The sequence below is a fragment of the Macaca fascicularis genome, chromosome 17 (genome assembly GCF_037993035.2).
Source record: "Macaca fascicularis isolate 582-1 chromosome 17, T2T-MFA8v1.1".
Taxonomy (NCBI): Eukaryota; Metazoa; Chordata; class Mammalia; order Primates; family Cercopithecidae; genus Macaca; species Macaca fascicularis.
The window spans coordinates 4,773,330-4,788,171 of NC_088391.1; the positions used below are offsets into that span (position 1 = coordinate 4,773,330).

The 14,842-nt window shown below is 46.4% G+C and overlaps 1 protein-coding gene across 18 annotated transcripts in view; it reads left to right on the plus strand.

Moving 5' to 3' along the window:
• SPATA13 (spermatogenesis associated 13) overlaps positions 1 to 14,842 on the plus strand; it is a 327,141-nt gene that overhangs the window by 254,362 nt on the left and 57,937 nt on the right. For 9 of the 18 annotated variants that reach the window (XM_015439064.3, XM_074021719.1, XM_065533069.2 and 6 more), the window contains 2 exons: positions 10,039 to 10,404; positions 12,282 to 12,426. In XM_015439064.3, the coding sequence (XP_015294550.3) occupies positions 10,039 to 10,404; positions 12,282 to 12,426 (511 nt within the window). Of the gene's footprint in view, positions 1 to 10,038; positions 10,405 to 12,257; positions 12,427 to 14,842 lie in introns of those variants that run through there. The other 9 variants (XR_012426756.1, XM_074021721.1, XM_074021724.1 and 6 more) reach the window with 2 other exon arrangements.

A 14,842-nucleotide genomic window follows, 5' to 3' on the forward strand; every position in this document is an offset into this window, starting at 1 on the left:
ATACTTAGTGGTCCTCAATCAGTAATTAAATGAAAGTAAGTTTATTTATATCATGGGATGGAGGCCAGGGACAGGAGAGTATGAAATTACAAAGAAAGATAAACAACAGTCTGGGTATGATGGCTCACACCTGTAATCCCAACACTTTGGGAGGCTGAGGTGAGTGGATCCCTTGAAACCAGGAGTTTAAGACCAGCCTGGGCAACATGGCAAAACTCTGTCTCTGCTAAAAATAGAAAAATTAGCCAGGCGTGGTGGTGCGTACCTCTAGTCCCACCTACTCGGGAGGCTGAGGTAGGAGGATCACCTGAGCCTAGGAGGTGGGGGCTGCAGTGAGCTGAGATTGCACCACTGCACTCCAGCCTGGGTGTCAGATAGAGACCTTGCCCCCCGCCCCCCCAAAAAAAGAGAAAGACAACAGGTTGCTAACATATTCAGAGCTAAAATGTGGTTATTACTCTTGAAATACTAAGTCCTCCTCAGTCAATAAGTTTAATTTCCAAAGAGGAAAGTAAGTTCATTTTTATAAAATCGTGTTTTTTCACTCATTGAAAATAACAAGTTTGAAAGTAGACCTCTATATTCTTTAGCATGTATTTCAGAGATGAAACATGTTTTAAGATGTGGTAATTATGTGCATTTATTTCATAATATGATGGCTTTAAACTGTCTCTTTACTCTTAATTAGTCCAGGCATAAAATTGCAACCTATGGCCAGGTATGGTGTCTCACACCTGTAATCTCAGCACTTTGGGAGTCTGAAGCAGGTGGATCACTTGAGCTCAAGAGTTCAAGACCAGCCTGACCAGCATGGCAAAACCCTATCTCTGCTAAAAATACAAAAATTAGCCAAGCAGAAGGATCACTTGAGCCCTGAAGGTTGAAGCTGCAGTGAGCCGTAATTGTGCCACTGCACTGCAGCCTGATGACAGAGTGAGACCCTGTCTTAAAAAAAGAAAAAATGCAACCTACCAGTTTGTTTTCTCCACCTGGATGTCAGTTTCAGCATCCTGTTACTATTGATTTTGAGATGGCAGGATGGTCTGGATGTTGTACTTGAGCCTAAAAAACAGAACTCCCTTGAATAATTATTATTGAGGCTAAGGGGGAAAACCATCAGCCTGGGAGTGATGGTTTTGGGGTGAGGGTGGTGACACGTGTCTGTGATGTGAGTGAGGGAGGCAGGTGAGGTGAGGGGCACAGGACATGATCACAGGGGCTGGAATGGAGTTTGTCACTGTCATATGGAGTTCCTTCCTTTCTTTAAATTGAAGAGGAGTTCAGCTACACTGATTTCTCCATCTTGTATTCTAAGATTTCACTAGTGATTACATTTTTCTTAAGTACTAGTGTTTTTTATGCTCGTGGAACTGGGCTCATAGTATCAAAGTAAGTGTTCTCCATGAACTTCCGTGTATTTGCATTTTTAAATAAACTACCATATCAGTCTATAAAACAGGTTAGATACAAGGCCGTGGGGTCACCAGCTGTGTTTTCAGCATCTTTTATCATCCATGTAACACATTCAAGGACAATTGAAGTATCTAATATCACCACCATGCTCCTCTCCTACTTCGAGGGAGATAAACATTCATTGTTTGAAAATGTTTAACAAATGACCAAACTGTTTCCTGAATCCAAGGGACAAGGCCACAGTTTTCTGGGTTATAATAGTTGCTTATTTTTGTTGTTGTTGTTGTTTGGAGACTCTTTAAATGATGTCACGATTACTGACTTGCACGTAACCCCATTCCGTAGTAATTAGAAAAGTTTAGCTTAGTCACTTGTGCTTCATTTGCTGTCAGAATTCCACCAACCACTGAAGATTCTTACAGGTTAAAACCTAACATCCTAGTAAAAAAATGCAGCACATTTGTAAGAATGTAGCCCAGAGTTATTATTTATTTTTACCTACAGGCCACAGAAAGAGTAACCCAGTAAATGTTTCTGCTTCCAGTATCGTGCCTGGTCTGTTTCTGGCCCAGGCCCTGTCCTAAGAGCCAGGCCTGAGGAAAGAAGCGACAACTTAATAACCCTGTCTTCCCCTTCCCAAGACGGTCCCTAAAGTAGCGGAAACCGTGAGGGGTGCAGCAGAGCCACCTTGAACAGGCACATTCGTGAGACGGCGTCACTCAGTGCAATGCAGGGCGTTTTGCCATTTACTTAGTTTTGAAGTGGGTCAGAGGCCATCCCTCCTGTCCTCCACTTTGCATGGGTAACTGGGCTCTCACAGGAGCGCCTCCCCTCGCGGTGGTTGTTCCTCAGCCTGCCTGAGTGATGCACGGAGCCATGCCTGGACCGGTGGAAAGAGCCAGGGGGTGGAGGACCAGGAAGCCCGCCTGGTGGCAGGCCCCGTTTATGGGGCACCTCCCCGCGTGCCGGGATAATTCACTTCCCCTGCAACACACACACCCCATCGAGGGCTACGAAAGCCAAAGGCAGCTTAGACAGAAAGATTATTCCAGCAGGCCAGGCATGGCAGCTCACTCCTGTAATCCCAGCACTTTGAGAGGCCGAAGCGGGAGGATTGCCTGAGCCCAGGAGTTTGAGACCAGCGTGAGCCACATAGTGAGACCCCTGTCTCTACAGAAACTTAAAAATTAGCTGGGCCTGGTGGTGCATGCCTGTAGTCTCAGCTACTCAGGAAGCCAAGGTGGGAGGATCACTTGAGCCTGGGAGTTCAAGGCTGCAGTGAGCCGAGATCGTGCTACTTACTCCAATCTGAGTGACAGAGTGAGACTGTCTCAAAAAAAAAAAAAAAGGAAAAAAGAAAAGAAAATTCCACCTCATTGTTATAAAAATTAAGGATAGGAAACCTAATATGATTTATTCCATGAAACAAAATCGACTCTTGGTTCCATACACAACAGTTAGGGGAAGAGGGCCTAGGCAAGGAGAGAGAAAGAGAACGTTGGAAAGAAGTGAAGGTCGGGACTGTGGGAGGAACCAGCACGGAAGAGTCCTAGCCAGATGCATGCACGTGACTGTGTCTACACACACATGGATGAATGGAGAAATAGCCCAGAGAAATACATAGGGCAGAAGCCAGCAGTGCAGACTGCGTGTGTGATACGCTCATGAAGGCTTTTTGGGGAGCAGCATCAATTGCTGCTAAGGGTTTTTGCTATAACCCATAAAGCCATTTGGCATCTTTCTTACCTACTGCTATTAATGGTGGGGTCCTGTTTAGTGCTGGTCTTCCAAAGATGAAATTAAAGTTCCTGAACTATCTCGCTTGCTCTTATCTTTCAGTAAATCCATTGTCTTCTCATCTTAAGACATGGGGGTAATTATGTCTTCTTTGCTTCTTGGAAAATATAATCATAGTTAGATGGGAAAGCAACTTGAAAATCTGATTTCTAAGTGAATGTAACATGTTATTCCTTTGGTGTTAAAAATACTACCCCCTCCCACAAGAAAAAATGTCATTAAGGCTCAAACTTACCTCTTTCTGCATATGTAAATATTTCCTTGTTCCTGCTTTCAGCTCCTCAAAATATGGCAATTCATCTGGGATCCTATGCGTTCCCCTTACCCACTTAAAATCCTGGGACAGATCGTTGCAACACATAAAAACAGGCCTGTGCAGGGTATTTTTGGTTATGACACATTAATTTTCATTTAAGGGACGTTGGGTAATGAGATATAGTTCTGGGATAGTGAGATGCTACTTTTTTGACTTTATAAGTTGTAAGGCCTAAATTTTCGTTTTTTAAGAATTGGAGCACAAGACTGATGCCCTAGATACTCCTAAGTGTTGTTATCTAACCCAGGAATTTTAGATATTGGTGATACTGTCTAATTACAGACCTTTCTCACATTATACAACAGGTTTTTCTCATGTCTTGAAATATATTGACATCACTCATCAATACTTCAGAATCACTACCTCACACCCATCCTCTTAATTCATACCTGACATATGTTACCACATTACAGCTCTTTTAAATCGTCTTACTTTACAATCCTCTCTCATTTTCTTTTATGCATGTGAACGTGTCATTCTGGGGTCTGTAGGTTTTACCAGATTGCCCAGGGCACATGTTACCAGAGCCTCTGATAATTGCCATTCTCTCTCCCCTCCCTCCAGCAGTTCTACACCTGAGGGAAGGAAAACCTGCAAAGCTCTATTTTCCTCCTGTAAAAGTACATGCTACGTATGCAGGCTTTATAGAGGAGAGACGGAGGTTTTGAAGTCAGACAGACTGGGTTGTAACATAAGCCCTTCCCTTTTCTGGCTCTATTAATGTGAGCAAATCATTTCATCTATTTCAGCCCTGGTGTCTTAATCAGTAAAATTCTGTGAACAGTACCTGCCTCACAGGGTGGCTGAGAAGATTAAGCAAGGTAGCATGTATGCCTGGCATAGGTCTGGCACCTCATAGGCATTCAGAAATTGCAGCGTTCACTGTGGTCCTCTGTGGCATCCACTGCTGAGGTGTTTTCCATCTCACCTCGACCCCTGTATGTGAATTCTCATGGTAGCCAGGATGCTGGTACCCTAGGAGAAAACTGGGGAGTCCGTTTATTGTATTTATATCATCTCCAAAAAACCTTTGGTATGCCCAGAGTCCCTGTGCTTTAGTTTTCTTCTGAATTACCTTGCTGTATGAGTTTCCTAGGGTTACTCTAACAAATCACCACAACCTAGGTGGCCTAAAACAGTGGACATCTGTTCTCTCACCGTTCTGGAGGCCGGAGGTTTGAGATCAAAGTGTTGACAAGTCCACAATCACTCCAAGGTGCGAAGGAGGCTTCTTTTTAGTCTCGTCCAGCCTGCAGTGGCAGCTCGCCTTCCCTGGTGCCCCTGGCCTGTGGATGCATCACTCCAGTCTCTGCCTCCGTCCTCCCGTGGCTTTCTCCCTTTCATGTTTGTCTGTGTCCAAATTTCCATCTGCGTCATAAGGACACCAGCCATTGCATTGCAGCCCACCTAACCCGGGGGGACCTGATTTTAACTTTATTCCATCTGCAAAGACCCAATCTCTAAATAAAATCTCACAGGTACTGGAATACTTGCTGTTTGACTATACTTCCTTTAGGTTAGGCCTTTAGGTTAGGCCTCTGAATGGATATAAGAGAAATCAAGTTATTTTGTCTGAATCTTTCATTTTTCGTCTGTTTAATAATTTGTTTTCACTGTCGTTTCAAGAAAATGTTTTAAAGTGTCTCACTGGAGATAACAAAGCCTATATTGGCTTATTAGTTTTGCAAAGTAAAATATGAAATCTTACAGGAAGAAAACATGTAATAATAAGTAAAACACTTTAAAATATATGCGGAGAGGCCAGGCACGGTGGCTCTCACCTGTAATCGCAGCCCTTTGGGGAGGCAAAGGCAAGTGAATTACTTGAGCCCAGGAGTCTGAGACCAGCCTGGGCAACATGGTGAATCCCTGTTTCTACAAAAAATAAACAGATGAACTGATGCGGTGGTGCGCACCTATAGTCCCAGCTACCTGAGCAGCTGACATGGGAGGGTCACCTGAGCCCAGGAGGTGGAGGCTGCAGTGAGCTGTGATTGTGCTGCTGCCTGGGCAACAGAGTGACACTGTTGCAAAATAAATAAATAAAATAAAATATATGGCCGGGCGCGGTGGCTCATGCCTGCAATCCCAGCACTTTGGGAGGCCGAGGCAGACGAATCACGTCAGGAGATCAAGACCATCCTGGCTAACACAGTGAAACCCCGTCTCTACTAAAAGTACAAAAAAAAAAAAAATTAGCCGGGCGTGCTGGCAGGCACCTGTAGTCCCAGCTGCTGGGGAGGCTGAGGCAGGAGAGTGGCGTGAACCCGGGAGGCAGAGCTTGCAGTGAGCCGAGATTGCGCCCCTGCACTCCAGTCTGGGCGACAGAGCGAGACTCCGTCTCAAAAATAATAATAACAAAATATATGCAGAGAAGCAAGAGTTACAAGGGCAGTAATTCCACTGGAAAGTCTGTTTACAGAAGTTTATGACTGGGGTGTGAACTGCCTGTTTTGGAGCTGGTAGGGCTCTGGCTGGATTGTCTGGACTGGGGCAGAGCTCTGGCATGGCCGTGGAAGAGGGTAGCTCTTCATGATGGTGTTTTAAAGTCAAGAAAGACTCTTCGGAGGACGTGGCTATGCCCAGCCGCCTGTTTCTTTGGTGCATCCATGGGCCCTGGCAGCCCGTGCCAGACTCTGAGGTAGGCTCTCACTTGCCGGAGAAGTTTGTTTGATAGTGTGTGTGTGTCCACAGTTCCAAGTAGAATCACAACCAGACTACATTTCCTGGAATGAACCTGGTAGTAGTTCAGAAGTACATAAACTTTGCTTTAAAAAAAAAAAAAAAAGATTCAATTTTAGCATATCCATCAAAGTTCAAATTTGTTTCATAAGGAATTTAACCATCTTTTGGCTAAGAATCAATGTTTGAATGTCAGCTTAAATCTGAGAGTTTTCCCCTCTCTTTCTCTTTGTACTTTTGCTGGGAGTAAAATGGACATTTCAATTGTATGTATTATCCTGTTGACTAAGTTTTGCTATTTTTAGAATGTGTGTTACCTTTTAGAGGGAGTGTGTTCTCCTTTTGTATTTTCATTGGAACTGTATAAATACTGAACGTAGAATTACAGTTGTTTCTCTTTTTTTTTTTTTTTTTTTTTTGACAATGGGTCTTGCTTTGTCTCCCAGTGCAGTAGTGCAATCATGGCTCACTGCAGCCTCCATCTCCTGGGCTCAAGCAATCCTCCTTCCTCGGCCTCCCAAGTAGCTGGGACCACAGGCACATGCAACCACGCCCTGCTATTATTTATTTATGTATTTATTTTGAGGTGACAGTTCACTGTGTTGCTCAGGCTGGTCTCGAACTCCTGGGCTCAAGCAGTCCTCCTGCCTGAGCCTCCCAAAGTGCTGGGATTACAGGTGTGAGCCACTTTGCACCGGCCAGCAGTTGGTTTTGTGTGCTCTACTGTGCTGCCTCTGAGGCATGGTGTGTTAAAGGAGTGATCCCGAGTCCTGCCCCCGCTGTCTACTGACCTGCTTGGAGCTCACCTGCCTGTACCCAGCATCTGTCACTGCCTGGAGCAGTTCCTTGCTTTTGGCGTGACTGAGAAAAAGCAGGGTGCGTGTTGCGTAAGTGTAAAACTGAAACAAACCAGACCCCAAAACACTAACTGAAAACAGAGCAAAGCACTGCACGTCCGTTTGTGAGCAGGTGGACGGCTCCCTGCCTGTGGTCTTCTTGTACTTCTGTTTTTCTAGCGTGTTGTTCCTGAACGTTTTTATTACGGGGCAGTAATGTAATTGGGTTGATTCTCACTGTGTACTTAAGTTGTCTGTGCCATTTCATTCGGTAATTTAAGCTATCTTTAATGTGTTTGTCGTTTGTAATAGATAAAATAGTATTAACCTTTTCATGATTTCTCTCATATTTTCCTATAGCGATGTTGAAGAGGAAAACTATTTCCTCTACACTCTTTGACTCTGTTCTGAAGGCCTGTGAATTAAATTGGCAGAGGACAGATTAGCAAAAGAAAAGACATGTTTATTCACATCCCTGCGTGTATGCGGGTGTCTGTGTGTGAGAGACAGTTCATAGAAAAATGTGACTCAGGCAGGGTGTGGTGGCTCACTCCTGTAATCCCAGTACTTTGGGAGGCTGAGGTGGGCAGATCAGGAGGTCAGGAGTTCAAGACCATTCTGGCCAACATGGTGAAACCCCGTGTCTAGTAATATATATATATATATAAATTAGCTGGGCGTGGTGGTGCGTACCTGTAATCCCAGCTACTTAAGAGGCTGAGGCAGGCCGGGCACGGTGGCTCACGCCTGTAATCCCAGCACTTTGGGAGGCTGAGGCGGGCGGATCACAAGGTCAGGAGATCGAGACCACGGTGAAACCACGTCTCTACTAAAAATACAAAAAATTAGCCGGGCGCGGTGGCGGGCGCCTGTAGTCCCAGCTACTCAGGAGGCTGAGGCAGGAGAATGGCGTAAACCCAGGAGGCGGAGCTTGCAGTGAGCCGAGATCGCGCCACTGCACTCCAGCCTGGGCGACAGAGCGAGACTACATCTCAAAAAACAAAAAAAAACAAACAAACAAAAAAAAAAGAGGCTGAGGCAGGATAATCGCTTGAACCTGGGAGGTGGAGGTTGCAGTGAGCCAAGATCACACTGTACTCCAGCCTGGTGACAAGAGTGCGACTCCATCTCAAAAAAAAAAAAAAGTGACTCCAGGAGGTGGTTAGAGTTTAAGCTGTGTGTGGCATCTTACTAGGAGGGGAGAAGAGAACTTATGGGAAAACAAGTGGCTTCTAGGAAAGATAAATAGGCTTTCAGGAAAATACATGAGTTTTGTGACAGTGTGTGGGTGTGGGTTCCCCTCTTTTCCCTGGTTGCAGTCAGTTCCCAGGAGGGGATTTGTGACAGTTCAGTTCTTTTGAGAGGCTCTGCTTTTAGGCAGGTAACAAGAGTTCAGTGGGAAAAAAGCCTACTCTCTTAAAGCCTTCAGCTCACAACCGTTTGTATGCTATTCTGGATGCCGTCAGTGGAGACAGACTTAGAGGTGGCAGCCCCGGCAGGAGCCATCTGTGGACAGCAGCAGAGGGAAGTTGCTGGAACCTGCACGGGATTGTCTTTTGAGCAGAGGTGACGTGGCCTTGCAGGAAAACTTGTGGAAAATAAATCACGAAGCCCGTTGTTCTGTGTCTTTGTTGCCACTGATTAGCTGTGTGGCCCTGGGCAAGTCGTGTCACTTCTTTAGGTCCCAGTTTTCCCGATTTGAAAAATGAGGGGTTGGAGTAGAGTATCTATAAACCCCACACTGTGCTCTTTGCTCTTTGCTCCGTATTCACTTCTTTTTTTTTTTTTTTTTTTTTGAGACGCACTCTCGCTCTGTCGCCCAGGCTGGAGTGAGCGGCGCCATCTCGGTTCACTGCAAGCTCCGCCTCCCGGGTTCCCGCCATTCTCCTGCCTCAGCCTCCCGAGTAGCTGGGACCACAGGCGCCGCCGCCACGCCCGGCTAATTTTTTGTATTTTTAGTAGAGACGGAGTTTCACCGTGTTAGCCAGGATGGTCTCGATCTCCTCACCTCCTGATCTGCCCCTCTCAGCCTCCCAAAGTGCTGGGATTACAGGCCTGAGCCACTGCACCTGCCCCTTTTTTTTTTTTTTTTTTTGAGATAGAGTCTCGTTCTGTCACCCGGGCTGGAGTGCAGAGGTGCAGTTTCAGCTCACTGCAACTTCCACCTCCCAGGTTCAAGTGACTCTCCTGCCTCAGCCTCCCAAGTAGCTGGGATTACAGGCACTTGCCACCACACACCTGGCTAATGTTTTTGTATTTTAGTAGAGATAGGGTTTCACCATGTTGGCCAGCTGGTCTCAAACTTGTGACCTCAAGTGATTTGCCCACTACGGCCTCCCAAAGTGCTGGGATTACAGACATGAGCCACCACATCCGGCCAGTGCTGATTTTCTTTTTTTTTTTTTTTTTTTTTTTTGAGACGGAGTCTGGCTCTGTCACCCAGGCTGGAGTGCAGTGGCGCGATCTCGGCTCACTGCAAGCTCCGCCTCCCGGGTTTACGCCATTCTCCTGCCTCAGCCTCCCGAGTAGCTGGGACTACAGGCACCCGCCACCTCGCCCGGCTAGTTTTTTGTATTTTTTAGTAGAGACGGGGTTTCACCGTGTTAGCCAGGATGGTCTTGATCTCCTGACCTCGTGATCCGCCCGTCTTGGCCTCCCAAAGTGCTGGGATTACAGGCTTGAGCCACCGCGCCCGGCCCAGTGCTGATTTTCTTAATGCCTTTTATCATAGCTCATCATTGGTCACCAAACCACTATTTCAATTATGGTTATTGAAATATCAGTCTATTGAATCAGTCTATAATAATAGATTTGGTTATTTTGATTAAGGTTTAGTTGTGTCTTCATGTTCTAGTACACAAATAGCTGTTCTAATAAACAAGTAAATCGAGAAAACCCGAGGCAGGGCTATGGCGGTGAGAGGGAATGTGTGGCTTGTTCTTTTTGAATACCTTCCTGGATATTGAGCTCACCTGACTTGTTCGCATTTGAAAGGTCTTCCATGATGGTCCATGGAGGCGAGGTTCATCACAGGATGAGGAAAGGACAGAGGCACAGAGAACCCCCAGGAGGAGATGGGGCTCTGGGAGACGGCCAAGGCCTCGGCCGTTCTCTGACTACGGCCAGCTGGCCAGCCGCAGTTTGTCTATTCCTGAAGACTCGGTTGCTGCAGACCCCCAGAAGGAAGACCGTGTGAACGAGGACCCCCAGGCAAGCTTGACTTCTGCCAGCCCTGAAGACCAGAATGCTCCAGTGGGCTGCCCCAAAGGAGCCCGGAGAAGACGCCCCATTTCCGTGATAGGTGGGGTCAGCTTGTATGGGACCAACCAGACCGAGGAACTGGACAGTCTTCTGACACAAGTAAGATCTGGTGTGCACCTCCCCAAGCCAGCAGAGGCCCTCCAGCTTCCTGCCTCTGTTCTCTCTGCACACTAAGCTGGATCTGCTTTTTCTCTCGCGTTGTCAAGGGCAGCACCGTATGCTTAACCACCTTTTCTTCCTGACTGTGTGAAAACATGCATGAATTCAAGCTAACCGTCTGATGTTTGGATGCCTTTTGCTAATCTTTCTTTCCTGGGATCTCAAATAATACTTAAGACTCATTTGCTGTTGATTTCTGAATAACCTGAGATTCTAACCAGGGAAAGGTAGCAGGACGTATTCAGTAACACTCCTGAAAGAAATTGTTGAAAAAGACAGTATTGTTCGTTGTTAAAAAGTAAAGATAAAATGTAAAGAAGAAATAAATAAAATGTAAAGAAGAAATAGTTTTTTAGGAGATAAGAAAGTATTTTGTTTTCTACCATTTTATTTATTTATTTTGAGTTGCAACTTTGCAACTAGTAATAGTTGGACAATGGATTAAACACTTAGTATTGGTTTCTTACTATAGTTTAGTCATTCAACAAATATTTATCTGGGTATCCAGTGAGCAGTTTGAAAATACAAAACATTTAATTGAAGACTCTATCTTGGAGAAGTATATACTTATTTGGGAAGGCTAATACCCTGGACGTGGTAAACATTCACAGAACACCATATGAGTAATATATATGCCCACTTTCATTTTTAAAACTTGGTAGCTGATGTCATAAGTAACCCATAAAATTATCTTAAAAGAGAAATCCTATACAGTACTAGTACTGGATTGTATATGTTTACATTTTTCCTGTAAAGCCCCATACAATGCCTTGTGTATAACAAGCAGTCAAAAACCCTTGCTTAAGTAAATTGAACTGGTTTCTTAAGGTTCAAAAATTAAGTTGCAGAATACCATGAAAATTTTCAGAATCTTTTGTCCGAAGGCGCTCTGCTGTTGGGACATGATTCTGCACTGAAGCAGGTGGTCACGCGTTTTAACTCAGAACAGCAGTCCCGGATGCTCTAGAGCCTTAGAAAGGGTTTCCCTTCAGCGCAGCCAAAAGGAAAGTGAAAAGTGATTTTCTGTACTATAGCCTAATTTAGGGAATTGGGTGAGAAAATTGTAAGAAAACCTAAGGAATTACGTAAGCAGAATATGCATGTAATAAACAAAAGGAGGAAAAACGAAATCTAAGGAACACATGAAGCAACTGGGCCTTTGACTAATAGTTTTAGGGATCGCTATTGTGGAAAACCAGAAGGGCATTGTAAGAGAGACCTGGGCAACTACATGGAAAGCCGCTGCTTTTAACTGAAGCTCCACTGCTGTGTGAGTTTAGGGAGGCAAGGCTTGCCTTCAGCTCCACAAATCCTTACTGAAGGCTCATCTGTGCCAGGCTCTGTGTCGGCAGGGAGGAGTAAAGGAGGAAGGAGGCTGAAGAAGGATGTGAGGATCACAGTTGGCCACCCTGGCCAGGTTGTGGCCTTGCCCTGGCTTCCTCCAGAGGGCCACCCCGGGAAATCATCTTCTTACCTTAGTGACCCTGCGTCTGTGTGACAACTCCCCTGCTTTCTAAACGTGCCTTCCTCTTCTCAGAAGCTTCTTTTTCCTTAGTGGGACCTGTTGGCATGTTGCAGAAAAGTGAGATGAAACACGAGGCTGCAGGGTGCAGGACAGTAAGCCGATCAGGGTTGTTAAAAACTGTAGCATCACGAGTTGCCACCGGGCTTCGGTGCAGCCTGCAACTCGTGGCAGGATTGGAGCAACCATTTCACGTCTGTGAGTGGCTTCGAGGTGAGAGAGCTATGCGTGTGAAGTGCTTGCAGGAGCTGCCACTTCCTGGCACCTCCTCAGAGATTTTGCTTTCTTTTTGCAGCCAGCTTCCAGGCCGCCCATGCCTGCTCACCAAGTGCCACCCTACAAGGCTGTGTCGGCCCGGTTCCGGCCCTTCACGTTCTCCCGGAGCACCCCCATTGGGTTGGACCGTGTGGGACGCCGGCGGCAGATGAGAGCATCCAACAGTGAGTCTCGGAGTCCCTTTCCTTTCAGAGCTGCCACGGGCCCATCTGACTGTTTCCAGCTAACCTGAGGCAGCAGGTTCGGCAGCTCCGCGCCTCCCCTCGGGCCAGGCCGCGTTTGTCTGGGAGCGAGGACGGCTCATCTCAGGAGAATGGTGCATCATTTGCTATCTGGGGTAGATGCTCTGTGTGCTAGGCTGGTGGCTCTTAAGTTTGAGAAGTTTGCTCCTCCTGCGGTGTCCGTGTATGTCGTTCCTGCATGTAGAGATCCCTAAAGAACCCAGACCCAGGCTAGAAATTCGAGATGGACGTGTCAGCAGGGTCCACTGCTTCTGGGGGCTGTGAGGGAGGGTCTGCTCCAGGCTGCTCTCCTTGCGTCTGGCACCCTCAGCGTTCCTTGGCTCGTAGGAGCATTGCCTCATCTCTGCCTTCACGTTCACATGGCATTCTCCCGTGTGTCTGTCTGTGTTCAGATCTCCCCTCTCTGTAAAGACACCAGGCTTACTGCTTGTGGGCCCAACTTAATGACCTCACCTTAATGTAATTATCTACCAAGACTGTTTCCAAATAAGGTCACACTCATGGGCACTGAGGGTTAAGTCTTCACCATCTTTTTGGAGGACGCAATTGAATCAAAAATATATACCATGTTTGTAACAATAGGCAGCGTGTACCCATGTGGCAGAAGATTTTAAAAGAATAGGCAGAAATAACAATAGCATTGTTAGGGTAGTAGGAATGTAGAACCCTCCTCCTCCCACCCCATACCTGTGTGCACACAGCCTGTTCCCTGCTTTCTGTAACACTGGTTTTTGTTGTTATTTTAAAAAGGTTTTAATTTTGGGGGTTCTTTTGTTGAAAAGCAACAACATCTAACTCTGGCTATCTTTTTTTTTTTATTATTATACTTTTAAGTTCTAGGGTACATGTGCACAACGTGCAGGTTTGTCACATATGTATGCATGTGCCATGTTGGTGTGCTGTACCCATTAACTCGTCATTTACATTAGGTCTATCTCCTAATGCTGTCCCTCGCCCCTGTCCCCTCCCCGCAATAGGCCCCGGTGTGTGATGTATCTTAAGCAAAAAGGGAATTTATTGGAAGGGTGCCGGGTGTGCCCAGAATTGATGAGATGGCTGGGGAACCAGGCCAGGGAAGGGATGGCAACCAGGGTCGCTCCTGGGAATGGAGGAGCCACAGGAAGGCGTGTGATGGGAGACTGGCCGTGGCACCGTCCCAGGAGTTAGGGAGGTGTCCAGTGAGCCCTTTGAAAATACAAAACATTTCATTAAAGACCCTGTCTTGGAGAAGTGTATACTTATTGGAGTTATAATAAGGAGTTAACTTATTAGAAGTTCAGGACTGTCTGTCTGTCACTCACCCAGGGGTTCAGGTCCCAGGATGGAGGATTCAGCTGTCCGAGCTTAGGTGATATGTCCACCGCCTGGTGGCACTGAAACAGGGAGAAGGGTGGAGTGTCTGCCTCCAGGGACCGTTGCCTTCTATATGTGAAGGCAGGCCAAGTAAGTATTTAACAGGGCAGACAGTACTTTAAAGAAAAATAAAACAGGATAGAGGATATTCGTTTCCAAAGAGTGTCATTCTAACACGATGCACCTGTTCTTCCCTAGAGGGAGACACCCAGAGCTTCATCAGTGGCAGCAGACACCTCCAAGTCTAGGACCTCTGAGGATAACCAGTCCTCCAGTGCCATGCAGTGCCTCTTCAGTGTAGATAACCAGAGGCAGATTTAAGCAACACATCCCTACCAGAATGGCAAGGCGGGGAAAGGAAGGAAAGAGAAAAGTTGGGATGCTGTGGAGAATCAAACATCATGCAAAGTTTACATTTCAGCATTTGAACAGATTCTCCATAAGTCAATACGTAGGATGCGCCAAGGCGCCAGAGACGGCCCTGGAGAAGATGACTGTGGGTAATATGAGGAGTAGGAGCAGGTGGGGGAGGTGATGCTGGGGACAGCTGAGTAGGATAGGAGGCAGTGAGGCAGAGATCTGAGGGAGGAGGAGTCCTAGCAGAAGGAGCATCAGAAGCCCAAAGTCATGCAGGAAACACGATGTGTCTGAGGTTCAGCAAGGAGGTAACAGTGACAGGAGCTCGGGGGGCAAGAGGCAGACGAGGATGTTGCAGGCTGGGAGGTGGGCTGAGGCTGGAAAGGGCTCTGCAGGTCATGAGGAGGCTGATCTTGTTCTAAATGTGGTGTGAAGCCATTGCCCGCAGGAAAATAGTATGTTCTGATTTATGCTTAGAGAGGGAGGGCAGTTTGTGGGGGAAAAGGAAGAGGAATGGAGATGGATTTGAAGGCGATTGCATTAGTCCATTTGAGAAATACAGTAGCAGTGACCACAAAAGCCATCCCCATTTTCCGTGGGTGCTCATTTTCCCAGTGGTATGAAGAGG